The sequence below is a fragment of the Oncorhynchus mykiss genome, chromosome 13, assembly GCF_057628025.1.
Source record: "Oncorhynchus mykiss isolate SJ-2025 chromosome 13, ASM5762802v1, whole genome shotgun sequence".
In the NCBI taxonomy this organism is placed as follows: Eukaryota; Metazoa; Chordata; class Actinopteri; order Salmoniformes; family Salmonidae; genus Oncorhynchus; species Oncorhynchus mykiss.
Window position 1 is genome coordinate 5,088,372 of NC_143034.1, and position 15,855 is coordinate 5,104,226.

Sequence of the window (15,855 nt, forward strand, 5' to 3'; positions counted from 1 at the left end):
CGACACAACAGTGGTAGGCTTGATTACCAACAACGATGAGACGGCCTACAGGGAGGAGGTGAGGGCCCTCGGAGTGTGGTGTCAGGAAAACAACCTCACACTCAACGTCAACAAAACTAAGGAGATGATTGTGGACTTCAGGAAACAGCAGAGGGAACACCCCCCTATCCACATCGATGGAACAGTAGTGGAGAGGGTAGCAAGTTTTAAGTTCCTCGGCATACACATCACAGACAAACTGAATTGGTCCACTCACACAGACAGCATCGTGAAGAAGGCGCAGCAGCGCCTCTTCAACCTCAGGAGGCTGAAGAAATCCGGCTTGTCACCAAAAGCACTCACAAACTTCTACAGATGCACAATCGAGAGCATCCTGGCGGGCTGTATCACCGCCTGGTATGGCAACTGCACCGCCCTCAACCGTAAGGCTCTCCAGAGGGTAGTGAGGTCTGCACAACGCATCACCGGGGGCAAACTACCTGCCCTCCAGGACACCTACACCACCCGATGTCACAGGAAGGCCATAAAGATCATCAAGGACATCAACCACCCGAGCCACTGCCTGTTCACCCCGCTATCATCCAGAAGGCGAGGTCAGTACAGGTGCATCAAAGCTGGGACCGAGAGACTGAAAAACAGCTTCTATCTCAAGGCCATCAGACTGTTAAACAGCCACCACTAACACTGAGTGGCTGCTGCCAACACACTGACACTGACTCAACTCCAGCCACTTTAATAATGGGAATTGATGGGAAATGATGTAAATATATCACTAGCCACTTTAAACAATGCTACCTTATATAAATGTTACTTACCCTACATTATTCATCTCATACGCATACGGATATACTGTACTCTATAGCATCGACGGTATCCTTATGTAATACATGTATCACTAGCCACTTTATACTATACTATGCCACTTTGTTTACATACTCATCTCATTTGTACATACTGTACCCGATACCATCTACTGTATCTTGCCTATGCTGCTCTGTACCATCACTCATTCATATATCCTTATGTACATATTCTTTATCCCCTTACACTGTGTACAAGACAGTAGTTTTGGAATTGTTAGTTAGATTACTTGTTATTACTGCATTGTCGGAACTAGAAGCACAAGCATTTCGCTACACTCGCATTAACATCTGCTAACCATGTGTATGTGACAAATAAAATTTGATTTGATTTGATTTGATTTGATTTGATTTGAATATAGCCTCCACATTGACTCTGTACTGGTACCTCCTGTATATAGCCTCCACATTGACTCTGTACTGGTACCCCCTGTATATAGCCTCCACATTGACTCTGTACTGGTACCTCCTGTATATAGCCTCCACATTGACTCTGTACTGGTACCCCCTGTATATAGCCTCCACATTGACTCTGTACTGGTACCCCCTGTATTTTGCCTCGTTATTGTTTTTTATTATGTTACTTTTTTGAACTTTTTATTTTGGGAATATTTTCTTAACCCTTATTTTTCTTATCTACGTTGTTGGTTTTAAGGGCTTGTCAGTAAGCATTTCACGTTAAGATCTACACCTGTTGTATTCAGCGCATGTGACAAATAATATTTGATTGTAACTAAATATGAAGTATGTCAGTTTCAATGTTACGGTCTTTGATACAATTATATTTCTGAAACTCAGGCTGTGTGTGTTTCTCTGCGTCATTCCTTGATCATTCCTTGTGGTCCTGTAGCTCAGTTGGTGGAGTATAGTGCTTGTTAAACCAGGGTAGTGGGTTTGATTCCTGGGACCACCCATATGTAAAGTGTTTGCACACATGACTGCAAATCCCTTTGGATAAAAGTGTCTGCTAAATTGCAGATGTATCCACTGATTATACCAAACATCTGGAACACCTTCCTAATATGGAGTTGGACCCTCCCCTTTCTCCCTCAGAACAGCCTCAATTCGTCGGGGCATGGACTCTACAAGGTGTCGAAAGCATTCCACAGGGATGCTGGCCCATGTTGACTCCAATGCTTCCCACAATTGTGTCAAGTTGGCTGGGTGTCCTTTGGGTGCAGTGGGGTCTCCTCAGAGGAGGAAGGGGAGAACAATCGTCCTCAGTTATTTTCAGAAAAATTAAAATGGTAAAATATTTAAAAGTGGTCCTTTTTAGATAAAACTATACTAAATATAATCACGTCACCAAATAATTTATTAAAACATACTATTTTGCATCCTCCATCCTCCTCTAGGTACATTGACTTCAATACAAAACCTAGGAGGCTCATGGTTCTCAAGCCCTTCCATAGACTTACACAGTAATTATGACAATTTCCGGAGGACGTCCTTCAACCTATCAGAGCTCTTGCAGCATGAACTGACATGATGTCCAACCAATGAAAGGATCAAATAATGTATCTAGTACTGAAAGCATAAGCTACAGCTAGCTAGCACTGCAGTGCATAACATGTGGTGAGTAGTTGACTAAAAGAGATAAAAATACAATAGTTGAACAGTTTTGAACAAATTATTTTATTCCAAAATGAAGGAGAAGCGAGAGAGAGATATTTCGTCATTTATTTTCCACTTTCAGTTTCACTTACTTAGCTAGCAAATGCAGCTATCTAGTTTAGTCTACTCAAACACTTGGCTCAAACAGAGGGATGCTATGTTAGCTAGCTGGCTATGACTATCCAACACAACACTGGAACTTTTCCAAGTCAAGGCAAGCTTTTGGTTTTACTAATTTATTGCCACTGGGACCCGCCAAGGTAAGTGCTAAACTGCTTACTGACTGTACACTGTAATGTTACTGCATGATTGTAGCAGGTTTACTAACGAGTTAGTTCTATTAGCTCTGTTGACTATGATGTTACTTTAGCTAATATGGTGACAACAATGTAAGCTGTGTGTTTCAGTTATGAAATGGTTTGGCTTGGAAAGTTTTTTTTGCCTGGTCACATACAGCTGATGTGTTGTGCATTGAAGTACAGAAACAAAGGGAGAAGGTGATAAGAGGAGAGCACATAGATGCAAGAAGGAATACAACGTGTCTGTAATGAAAGTGAACTGTGTTTTTGCATGATCAGGGGTGTATTCATTCCGCCGATTCTGTTGACAAACGTTTAAATGGAACAAAACGGGGATAAACATACCTGAATAAACATACCTGAATTTGTCCAGTGATATCTCTATTTCAGCTAGATGCAGGCGAGAGTGTGCAAGGCAGTATTGAATGTGTCACTGTCTGTTAACCTGTCTCCCCCCTTCATCTACACGGATTGAAGTGGATTTAACTAGTGACATCAGTAAGGGATCATAGCTTTAGCCTGGATTCACCTAGTCTTTCTAAGTCATGGAAGGAGCAGCTGTTCTTAATGTTTTGTCTACCCAGTGTATAGCACTACAGATAATCAAGTGCTATTTGCATGTGATGCATTTGTTCTGTTGTTTACAGGATGATTTGTATCTTATAGAGCGTGGCTTTAAGGGAATACTATGGTCACATGTAGATAAAAAAGAATGTGAAAAATGAACAGAGAAAATGTATATCAACACACTACCTATTCATAGAAGTATTTATTCATCATCTACATATTAATATTGAGCTTCTACGTCAGTGTACAGGAACGTATTATTTGGAAGAGAAAATGTATCAGCTTATTGTTAAATAATTATGACGTTCTTTCCAATACAAAAAGTGTTGTAACTATTGTTTCCAAACTGCGTTACCCACTCCAGTCAGCAGATGGCGATGAGCGTCTTTCAGGTGATGATTCTTCCGTGACGTATAATGGACTGGCCGGGACCCTTCTTCAGGAACAACAAGGCGCCAACTCTTCCAACCACGTCGGTAGCTTGCTAGCCAACATAAAAGTGAAAGATTGACGCTTTAGACCATGTTAATGTACATTATCTAATCTCAGTGTTTTAAACACAGTTCTGTTGACGTATTAACTGGTTAACTGTAACCTAATTTGCAAACTTGTTAAAGATTGATGCTGAGCCTAGCACTAGGCTAGTCGCTAATGCTAACTAGCTAGCTAACATCCCTGACCATGAGCTCATTAAAGTACTCATCCCCTGCTAAAGAAGAGGAGGTCTGCTGTTTGGAGAAAGAAGTTCTGGCGCTGAACATTGAAGAAGAGGATGAGGTTACAGTGAAAGAAGAGAAAGAAGCTTTTAGAATGAAAAAGGAGGAAGATGAGGCTGTTATAGTGAAGGAAGAAGATGCTGTTATAGTGGAAGAACATTTCAGAATGAAAAAGGAGGAAGAGGAGGCTGTTATAGTGAAGGAAGAAGATGCTGTTATAGTGGAAGAACATTTCAGAATGAAAAAGGAGGAAGAGGAGGCTGTTATAGTGATAGAAGAGAAAGAACCGTTTAGAGAGGAACAGGATGATATCTCAATAAAGGTGAAGGAGGAAGACGTTTTTGGAGTGAAAGAGGAAGAGACAGAATATCAGATTAACACCAGTGAGTACTGTCTTTAACAGGGACACAAACTATGCCGTTGTTGAACTAATGTGTGGTTTTAAAGGGGCATTCTACTGAAGTTCTACACTTGAATATGTTGTTCAGTACTGTAGGAATTGTTAAAGGGTCAATCTGCCATTGGTTCATATATTTTAGGGACTTTTCAATTAGATGTATTGAATTCTCCATGTTGTCTATATTAAAGTTCCCCTCATCTAGTATAACAGGCTTTTAAAATTCAATATTGAAGCATATGTTCTACTTAAAATATCAAAGGGAGTTTACTACTCATTTTGATGTTCTCGTTCACACAGGAGAGAGACATGACTATGGTGGATCCTCTGGGGAGCCTCAACAACATCCTGATGCTGACGAGGCAGAGAAGAGTCTCTCCAGATCAGAACACCAGATGGTACAGCTTGGTCTGGACGAGCAAACAGCTTTCTCTCGCTTGTGGGCTGGGTTTCTGTAAAGCACTTTATGACAACAGTGACATCAGCATCCATAATGATGTGCGTCTGTGTCCCCTCTTTATGGTCAGCAGGACAACACTTGCCCTTCCTCCCTCCCGGAGTCCCTGTATCGTGCCTCTCCCGGTAGCACCTTACTGCTGGGTATGAAGAGGTTGTCTGTGCTGCTGGTGGACTGCAGGAAAACAACGGGGCTGAGTGGAACTGTGAGAGGAGGAGAAGAGAAGAAAGGATCAGATTTGACACATCAAAGTAAGTGCTGTAGTTTAGTTTGAACAAATACAATAGATCTGCCCACTGGTATCTGTTACCAGGATAACCAGCAGAGTTATGTTAGTTGACAGGAAGTTAGAGTAGTGTATATGGATGTAATGAATATCATAACACTGAAAAAGGATTCTGCCAATGAAAAGAGAGAAACCAATAGACCATATAAGACCTTGATGAAAGTTAGCTTTGGAGAGAAAGTTTCTAGATGATCCAATGTAAGGTGCTTGTTTTACAAAAACTTTTCCTTAAAACATTATGGATGTTACATTGCCTGTCCCAGTCAACGCGGCTATCTTTACAAGACTGTAGAACAGGCAAACTAAACTCAAGACTTTGGTCATTAATTAACTAGTACTGAAGAAAAGCTGTGATCAGGCTGCCCACTCAAGCAAAAGCTTCAAACTGTAACCAGTGCCGGCAACCTGGTTCAGGTTATCAATCAACCTACCAGGGTAGTGACAAACAGTAGAGGAATGAAATCATCAACATGTTTTGATCATGTCTTTACTAATGCTGCAGAAATGGGTTTTAAAGCAGTATCCAGATCCACCAGATGTAGTGATCACAATATAGTAGCCATGTCTAGGAAAACCACCGTTCCAAAGGCTGGGACTAGTATTGTGTATAAGAGGTCATACATTTTTTTGTAGTGATTCCTATGTTGTTGATGTAAATAATATTTGTTGGTCCGTGGTGTGTAATGATGAGCAACCAGACACTGCCCTTGACACATTTGAAACTGCTTATCCCAGTTACTAATAAGCATGCACCCATTAAGAAAATGACTGTAAAAACGGTTGAATCCACATGAATTGATGAGGAATTTAAAAAATGGTATGATGAAGAGGGAGGCAAAAGAGATGGCATATAGGTCTGGCTGAATAACTGATTGGCAAACCTATTGCAAATTGAGACATCATTTGACTAAACTGAGTAAAAAGAAGAAAGTACACAATGAAACAAAGATAAAATACATGAAGAATGATTGTAAAAAATCTTTGGAGAATCTTCAATGAAATGTTGTGCAAATAAAATCAACAATGACAAGTCACTGGTGTCTGACAACGAGGATGGAAAATTGAGGATAATAGCGGCCGATATTGCCATTCTTATTTGCCTTGTCTTTAATTTAAGCCTACTAGAAAGTGTGTGCCCTCAGGCCTGGAGGGAAGCTAAAGTCATTCCACTACCCAAGAATAGTAAAGCTCCCTTTACTGGCTTAAATAGCCAACCAATCAGCCTGTTACCGACCCTTACAATTTTGGAAAAAAAGTATTTGACCAGATACAATGCTATTTTACAGTAAACAAATATAGACTTTTAGCTTATAGGGAAGTTCATTCAACAAGCACAGCACTTGCAAATGACTGATTGGCTGAGCGAAATTGATGATAAAAATGGCTTTACACCCCCTGCTATATTGTGGATAAAGAGTTTTTCTTTTAAAATGTAACCTTTATTTAACTAGGCAAGTCAGTTAAGAACAAATTAATTTTTTTCAATGATGGCCTAGGACTGCCTTGTTCAGGGGCAGAACGACAGAGTTTTACCTTGTCAACTCGGGGATTCAATCCAGCAATCTCTCGGTTACTGGCCTACCGCTCTAACCACTAGGCTACCTGCCGCCCCAGAGCTACCTGTCTAACGGAACACAAAGAGTGTTCTTTAATGGAAGCCTGTACAACAAAATCCAGGTAGAATCAGGAATTCCCCAGGGCAGCTGTTTGGCATTCACTTTTTTTCAATCTTTACCAACAACATGCCAGTGACATTTGAGTAAAGCCAGTGTGTCTATATATGCGGATGACTCAACATTGTACACGTCAGCTACTACAGCGACTGAAATGACTGCAACATTTAACATAGAGCTGCAGTTAGTTTCAGAATGGGTGGCAAGGAATACATATTTCTGATTACCTTAAGTTACATGGCCTACTACGCTAATTCTGTAGCGGTATTGTTAGAGGGGGGTAAATATGAAGATTTTGTTGGGGCGCCAGGCAGGTATTAACCCTAGTTATTAAAGTTAGTTATTACCTATTATAACATTATTATTATTATTATTATTAAATATTATTAAAACCGAAAGGATGAGAGTAGAATAGATAGAGTAGCGCTTCCAGACACATTCTAAACATGATGGAGACTTAAAGGAGGACTGTAGCATCTAATGATGAAACATTATGGAGTCTTAAAGGAGGACTGTAGCATCTAATGATGAAACATTATGGAGTCTTAAAGGAGGACTGTAGCATCTAATGATGAAACATTATGGAGTCTTAAAGGAGGACTGTAGCATCTAATGATGAAACATTATGGGGTCTTAAAGGAGGACTGTAACATCTAATGATGAAACATTATGGAGTCTTAAAGGAGGACTGTAACACCTAATGATGAAACATTATGGAGTCTTAAAGGAGGACTGTAGCATCTAATGATGAAACATTATGGAGTATTAAAGGAGGACTGTAGCATCTAATGATGAAACATTATGGAGTCTTAAAGGAGGACTGTAGCATCTAATGATGAAACATTATGGAGTCTTAAAGGAGGACTGTAGCATCATGAGGTAGTCACCGGGAATGAATTTCAATTAATTGCCTTTTTAGAAGTTAAGTTGTGGAATTTCTTTCCCTATAACCTGTTTGGGATAGGGGGCAGTATTTTCACGTCCGGATGAAAAGCGTTCCCAAAGTAAACTACCTGCTACTCAGGCCCAGAAGCTAGGATATGCATATAATTGGTAGGTTTGGATAGAAAACACTCTAAAGTTTCTAAAACTGTACAAATAATGTCTGTGAGTTTAACATAACTTATTTGGCAGGTGAAACCCCGTGGACAAACCATCCAGGAGGAACTTTTTGTTGTTGAGGTGACTCTGTTTTCAAATGGTTTTGTGTGGCACTTGGTTGCAGTTCCTATTGCTTCCACTAGATGTCAACAGTCTTTAGAAATTGGTTGATGTTTTTCTTTAGAGAAATGAAGAAGTTCGGCTATTCAGAACGAGGGTCCAGCCTAGTGCTCTCTAATGTTTTGATGCGCACTCCAGGTCACGCGCTTCACGTTGTTTTTATCCGGTATTGAACACAGTTTATCCCATCTTAAATTTTCTCGATTATTTATGTTTTAAAATACCTAAAGTTAGATTAGGAAAGTTGTTTGAAATGTTTGGACAGCGTTTACAGGTAACTTATTAGATATTTTGTAGTCATGCTGGGTGAGTTGGAACCAGTGTTTTTTTTAATCAAATGCAACAAATAAATGGACATTTTGGAAATATAACAACGGAATTAATCGAACAAAAGGACCATTTGTGATGTTTATGGGACATATTGGAGTGCCAATAGAAGAAGCTCTTCAAAGGTAAGGCACAAATTATATTGTTATTTCTGAGGTTTGTGTCGCGCCTGGCGGGTTGAAATATGATTGTTGTGTGTTTGTTTGATGGGGTGCTGTCCTCAGATAATCGCATGGTTTGCTTTTGCCGCAAAGCCTTTCTGAAATCTGACACGGTGGCTAGATTAACAAGAAGTTAAGCTTTGCACTTGTGAATGTATGAAAGTTAAAGTTCAAATAAATAAATATTTTGCACTCTGCAATTTCACCGGATGTTGTCAACGTTCCACTAGCAGGTTTTAATGTGTTTTAACCTTTTGGAACTACTCCTCCCGTTTCCGGGAGAATTGTCATCAACTACACTAATTAGCATAACGCAACAGACAAACATTCTTACTAGAAAATATTCATATTCATGAAATCACAAGTGAAATATAGTGAAACACAGCTTAGCCTTTTGTTAATCACCCTGTCATCTCAGATTTTGAAATTATGCTTTACAGCCAAAGCAAGACAAGCATTTGTGTAAGTTTATCGATAGCCTAGCATAGCATTATGTCCAGCTAGCAGCAGGGAGCTTGGTCACGAAAATCAGAAAAGCAATCCAATTAAATCGTTTACCTTTGAGCTTCGGATGTTTTCACTCGCGAGACTCCCAGTTAGACAGCAAATGTTAATTTTGTTCCATAAAGATTATTTTTTATAGCCAAAATACCTCCGTTTATTCTTCACGTTTTGTTGAGAAATCCACCGGAAGTTGTGATCACGACAACGCCGAAAAAAAACTCCAAATTAGATCCATAATATCGACAGAAACATGGCAAATGTTTTTTATAATCAATCCTCAAGGTGTTTTTCAAATATCTATTCGATAATATATCAATGGCCGCCTTTGTCTATTACGCACAAATCACTCTGAGAGCCACCACCTGACCACTGACGCAATGTTGTCGTTCACGCTCATTTTTCAAAATAAAAGCCTGAAACTATGTCTAGTGACTGAAGACACATTAGGGAAGCCATATAAAAAGGAATCTGGTTGATATCCCTTTCAATGGTAAATAGGGATGCATAGGAATGCAGAGGCTTCAAAATAAGAGTCACTTCCTGATTGGATTTTTCTCAGGCTTTCGCCTGCAATATCAGTTCTGTTATATTCACAGACAATATTGAGTGTTTTCTATCCTAAGCTGTCAATTATATGCATATTCTTGTACCTGGTCCTGAGAAATAGCCCGTTTACTTTGGGAACGTTATTTTTCCATAAATTAAAATAGTGCCCCCTAGTTTCAAGAGTTAATGTGCCATAACAGGTTTTAATGTGTTTGAGCCAATCAGTTGTGTTGTGACAAGGTATGGGGGTATACAGAAGATAGCCCTATTGGGTAAAAGGTGAAGTCCATATTATGTCAAGAACAGCTCAAATAAGCAAAGAGAAGCAACAGTCCATCATTACTTTAAGGACCACCACAAGAATGGAAGACCCAGAGTTACTTCTGATGCATAAGTTCATTAGAGTTACCAGACTTAGAAATTGCAACCCAAATAAATGCTTCACAAAGTTCAAGCAAGAGACACATCTCAACATCATCGGTTCAGAGGAGACTGCGTGAATCAGGCCTTCATGGTCGAATTGCTGCAAGGAAACCACTACTAAAGGACACCAATAAGAAGAAGAGACTTGCTTGGGCCAAGAAACACGAGCAATGGACATTAGACCGGTGGATATCTGTCCTTGGGTCTGATGAGTCCAAATTTGAGATTTTTGGATCCGAGCGTCATGTCTTTGTGAGACGAGGAGTAGATGAACAGTTTATCTCCGCATGTGTGGTTCCCACCGTGAAGCATGGAGGAGGAGATGTGATGGTGTGCGGGTGCTTTGCTATTGACAATGTCAGTGATTTATTTATTCGTCACACTTAACCAGCATGGCTTCCACAGCATTCTACAGCTATATGCCATCCCATCTGGTTTGGGCTTAGTCCCACTGTCATTTGTTTTTCAACAGGACAATGACCCAACACACTTCCAGGTTGTGTAAGAGCTATTTGATTAAGTAGAAGAGTGATGGAGTGCTGCATCAGATGACCTGGCCTACACAATCCCCCGACCTCAACCAAATCAAGATGGTTTGGGATGAGTTGGATCGCAGAGGTGAAGGGAAAGCGGCCTACAAGTTCTCAACATATGTGGGAATGCCTACAAGACTGTTGGAAAAGGATTCCAGGTGAAGCTGGTTGAGAGAAAGCAAGGGTGGCAACTTTTGAAGAATAAAATATATATTTTGATTTAACACTTGTGGTTACTACATGATTCCATGTGTTTTTTAATCATTTTGATGTCTTTATTATTCTACAATGTAGAAAATAGTAAAAATAAAGAAAAACCCTTGAATGAGTAGGTAAGTCCAACCTTTTGACTGGTACTGTACATTACATTTCCTAACAGCTCCAGTGGACATTCCTGCAATCAGCATGCCAATTGCCCGCTCCCTCAGAGACCTGTGGCATTGTTGTGTGAACAAACTGCACATTTTCGAGTAGCCTTTTATTATCCCCAGCACAAGGTGCACCTGTGTAATAAGCAAGCTGTTCAATCAGCTTCTTGATATGCCACACCTGTCAGGTGGATGGATTATCTTGGCAAAGAATAAATGTTGACTAACAGTGATGCTCATGAAACATCCAACACTTTACATGTTGCGTTTATATTTTTGTTTTTTGTTGTTACTATCAGTTTTAGGAACATTTACCCAAAATATGACATCAGCGATAATCAAAATGTTGAAAATCTGTGAATGTATAAATAAGAAATTGGTCGAGCAATGTGTCGAACCCTTTCAACAACGGGGAGATGTTACTGATGTTCTTTGTATCTTCGACGTAAAAACAAGTTTTGGACTTCCACACAAAATGACTTCTTTAGTTATTTTATGTTTAAGGAAGTGTGTAGGTCACATTCTGTATCATACAGCTATGCATGTTATATATTTAGAACCACCTGTTCAATTGGAATCCAGCGACGTCTGTGTCTTCGGTGTCCTAGAACTGTCCAGGTTTTTGTGTTCTGACTTTTAAAACAGGATGAATAAAATAAGTAATGTAAACATATCAGTAATTACCAGGAAGCTCTACATTTGTTTTAAAATCACACTAAGATTTTTAAAACTGGCCTCGGGTTATTGAGAGATCTGATTTAGGATTTACCCTCGTAGCAAGGTTGTTTTATCATGTGGTTTCATTCGGGTCTCTATTTAAAAATAACACTGTCTTTGGCAGGAGAAAGGCCAGACTCGGAGGAACCAGAGCCAGGGACGTCCAAACTAGCAAGACGACACCACTGCTCCCACTGTGGAAAGAGTTGTAACCGGTTATGGGACCTGAAACAACATGAGAAAATGCACACAGGGGAGAAGCCTTACCTCTGCTCCCAGTGTGGAAAGAGTTTTCACCAGAAAGCACACCTGAAAGCTCATGAGAGAATACACACAGGAGAGAAGCCTTACCACTGCTCCCAATGTGGAAAGTGTTTCAACCAGTCGGGGGAGCTGAAACAACATGAGAGAATACACACAGGAGAGAAGCCTTACCACTGCTCCCAATGTGGAAAGTGTTTCAACCAGAGAGTAAACCTGAAACAACATGAGAGAATACACACAGGAGAGAAGCCTTACCACTGCTCCCAGTGTGGAAAGAGTTTCAACCGGAAAGCAAACCTGAAAGCTCATGAGAGAATACACACAGGAGAGAAGCCTTACCACTGCTCCCAATGTGGAAAGTGTTTCAACCAGTCGGGGGAGCTGAAACTACATGAGAGAATACACACAGGAGAGAAGCCTTACCACTGCTCCCATTGTGGAAAGTGTTTCGTCCATTTGGAGGTGCTGAAACAGCATGAGAGAATACACACAGGGGAGAAGCCTTACCACTGCTACCAGTGTGGAAAGGGTTTCAACCAGAGAGGACACCTGAAACTACATGAGAGAATACACACAGGAGAGAAGCCTTACCACTGCTCCCATTGTGGAAAGTGTTTCGTCCGTTCGGTGGAGCTGAAACAACACGAGAGAATACACACAGGAGAGAAGCCTTACCACTGCTCCCAGTGTGGAAAGAGTTTCAGCCGGAAAGCATTCCTGAACCAACACGAGAGAATACACACAGGGGAGAAGCCTTACCACTGCTCCCAGTGTGGAAAGCGTTTCAACCATTCAGGGAAGCTGAATCGGCATGAGAGAATACACACAGGAGAGAAGCCTTACCACTGCTCCCAATGTGGAAAGTGTTTCAACCAGTCGGGGGAGCTGAAACAACACGAGAGAATACACACGGGAGAGAAGCCTTACCACTGCTCCCAGTGTGGAAAGCGTTTCAACCATTCAGGAAAGCTGAAACGGCATGAGAGAATACACACAGGAGAGAAGCCTTACCACTGCTCCCAATGTGGAAAGTTTTTCAGCCAGATAGGATACCTGAAACAACATGAGAGAATACACACAGGGGAAAAGCCTTACCACTGCTCCCATTGTGGAAAGTGTTTCAACAATTCAGGGACACTGAAACGACATGAGAGAATACACACAGGGCAGAAGCCTTACCACTCCTCCCAGGGTGCAAAGCTTTTGCCCATTTAGGAAGCCTGAAAGAACACATTAGACTGCACACAGAGGAGAAGGCTTAGAAAAGCTCAGACTGTGGGAAAACATAGTACTCATAACAGTCATTTAAACGTCATTAGAGAATCCACACCGGAGAGAGAAATTACTTCTCTTAGCGTGTATATTGATATTTCACATCACATTGGCTTAAAATTCATCAGAGAACATACACAGTGCTCCCATTGTCTTATATTGTTGACTGACAATGTGTTTACCTGTCTTTACCATATGAAATTAAATGGTACAGGGTATACTCAAACATATATTTGACCTACAAAACTAAGGAGATGATTGTGGACTTCAGGAAACAGCAGGGGGAACACCCCCCTATCCACATCGATGGAACAGTAGTGGAGAGGGTAGTAAGTTTTATGTTCCTCGGCATACACATCACAGACAAACTGAATTGGTCCACCCACACAGACAGCATCATGAAGAAGGCGCAGCAGCGCCTCTTCAACCTCAAGAGGCTGAAGAAATTCGGCCTGTCACCAAAAGCACTCACAAACTTCTACAGATGCACAATCGAGAGCATCCTGTCGGGCTGTATCACCGCCTGGTACGGCAACTGCTCCGCCCACAACCGTAAGGCTCTCCAGAGGGTAGTGAGGTCTGCACAACGCATCACCGGGGGCAAACTACCTGCCCTCCAAGACACCTACACCACCCGATGTCACAGGAAGGCCATAAAGATCATCAAGGACAACAACCACCCGAGCCACTGCCTGTTCACCCCGCTATCATCCAGAAGGCGAGGTCAGTACAGGTGCATCAAAGCTGGGACCGAGAGACTGAAAAACAGCTTCTATCTCAAGGCCATCAGACTGTTAAACAGCCACCACTAACATTGAGTGGCTGCTGCCAACACACTGACTCAACTCCAGCCACTTTAATAATGGGAATTGATGGGAAATGATGTAAAATATATCACTAGCCACTTTAAACAAGGCTACCTAATATAAGGTTTACATACCCTACATTATTCATCTCATATGCATACGTATATACTGTACTCTATATCATCTACTGCATCTTTATGTAATACATGTATCACTAGCCACTTTAACTATGCCACTTTGTTTACATACTCATCTCATATGTATATACTGCACTCAATACCATCTACTGTATCTTGCCTATGCCGCTCTGTACCATCACTCATTCATATATCTTTATGTACATATCCCCTTACACTTGTGTCTATAAGGTAGTAGTTTTGGAATTGTTAGCTAGATTACTTGTTGGTTATTACTGCATTGTCGGAACTAGAAGCACAAGCATTTCGCTACACTCGCACTAACATCTGCTAACCATGTGTATGTGACAAATAAAATTTCATTTGATTTGACCTCAGAAATAAAGAATCTTGGTTTGACTTGGACTCCAGCAGATCCTTATTTTATAATATCCACCACAACTCTCCCACAGATTGCTGTTTATCATTGTCTCAATGAAGAGTTCCTCTTTCGACTTTCCTGGGGGCAATTACAAACCTCCCACTGGTTGAATAAACGTTACCCGATTGATGAGATTATCATGGGTGAGAGCAATTATTTTATTTGTCAAATGGCAACCAAGCATCGGTCATCATGTCACCAGATTAAGACCCTCAAAATGTATTGGAATGGAGCATCAAGCTCATCACATGTAGTTTCACCACCCTGTGAAGTTCATAACTTATTTCATCTGTAGCCTAATAAACGACATGGTTTTCCAAGTTTTAGAGGGAGGACCACACAACATATCATCACGTGACTCCAAGTTAACTCAGATATGAGGGTTATTTGTTGAAGGAATTAAATTGCTCTCTGTTTTAATACCCAATTAAAATTAAACACTCTGTCAATTCATAAGGAATTGTAATTCCCTTATTCTATAATGATAGACAGAGCCCCAGTCTTAAAATCAGACAGCAGAGTTTATTCAAGAGAGTACTGAGTACACATTTTACCACAGGTTATAAACGGAAAATGACGTCAGCGTTTTCTAAATGTTCCGTCTCTTCTTGACACTGGTAGAAAGGCTCTATAGTTCTCAAGCCTTCCCTACTCGCCTAGAGCCAAGGTCAGCTAGTGTAGATAAGCATTCTAGTCAGTTTGGAAATATAGCTCATTAATTTGTACCAAGGAACAGACCGTCATTGTTCTAAACTCTTGACCACATTCACACACACATTATTTTCAGTACTGGGATCAAGAAAGAAAACTCATACATATACAGAATAGTATTCTGATTAGTACATATACAGTAACATAATAGTATTCGGGTTAGTACATATACAGTAACACGCTAGTATTCTGATTAGTCAGTCCTGATTGAAATGTATACATAATTAGTCATCATTGATATATAAATATTTGTACATAAAGGAGTTTCCATCGCCATTTCTCACTAAAACGTTTATACTGGCACAAAAAGACCCAACCATGTCAGACAAACTAACATATCGTCTGTCAGCATTTATAAAAATATTCAGGCATATCCTGTTTCCGTCAGCCCGGTCATTACTTTTGAAATGGTTGGATCAATATCCACCTTCATGATGTGGATGAAGCCTGACTTGGAATGTCTGAGTAGTTCTATATGATGTCATAATTCACCCCTCGATAATCAAGTGATATTTGGAATGTCTGAGTAGTTCTATCTGATGTCATAATTCACCCCTCTGATAGTGATACATTTG

At 40.5% G+C, this 15,855-nt stretch overlaps 1 protein-coding gene across 2 annotated transcripts; it reads left to right on the top strand.

Annotated features, from left to right (window-relative positions):
- The first annotated feature begins 3,723 nt into the window (after window positions 1-3,723).
- On the top strand, window positions 3,724-14,547 carry LOC118958720 (uncharacterized). 2 transcript variants are annotated; one of them, XM_090194844.1, is made up of 4 exons: window positions 3,724-4,439; window positions 4,754-4,851; window positions 4,984-5,161; window positions 11,794-14,547. In XM_090194844.1, the coding sequence occupies exons 1-4, from the start codon at window positions 4,022-4,024 to the stop codon at window positions 13,146-13,148; spliced, it is 2,049 nt and encodes a 682-aa protein (XP_090050970.1). In that variant the 5' UTR covers window positions 3,724-4,021; the 3' UTR covers window positions 13,149-14,547. The 2 variants fall into 2 exon arrangements, with proteins under 2 accessions (XP_090050970.1, XP_090050969.1); XM_090194843.1 differs by having other exon boundaries at window positions 3,757-4,439; window positions 4,981-5,161.
- Window positions 14,548-15,855: the final 1,308 nt, after the last annotated feature.

Bases quoted from the DNA above. Each gene is read 5' to 3' on its own strand.
- LOC118958720 (XM_090194843.1), top strand. From the start codon at position 4,022: ATGAGCTCATTAAAGTACTCATCCCCTGCTAAAGAAGAGGAGGTCTGC. The intron at 4,852-4,980 runs GTACAGCTTGGT...CTTTATGGTCAG, and splicing joins CCAGATCAGAACACCAGATG to CAGGACAACACTTGCCCTTC. The intron at 5,162-11,793 runs GTAAGTGCTGTA...TGTCTTTGGCAG, and splicing joins ATCAGATTTGACACATCAAA to GAGAAAGGCCAGACTCGGAG.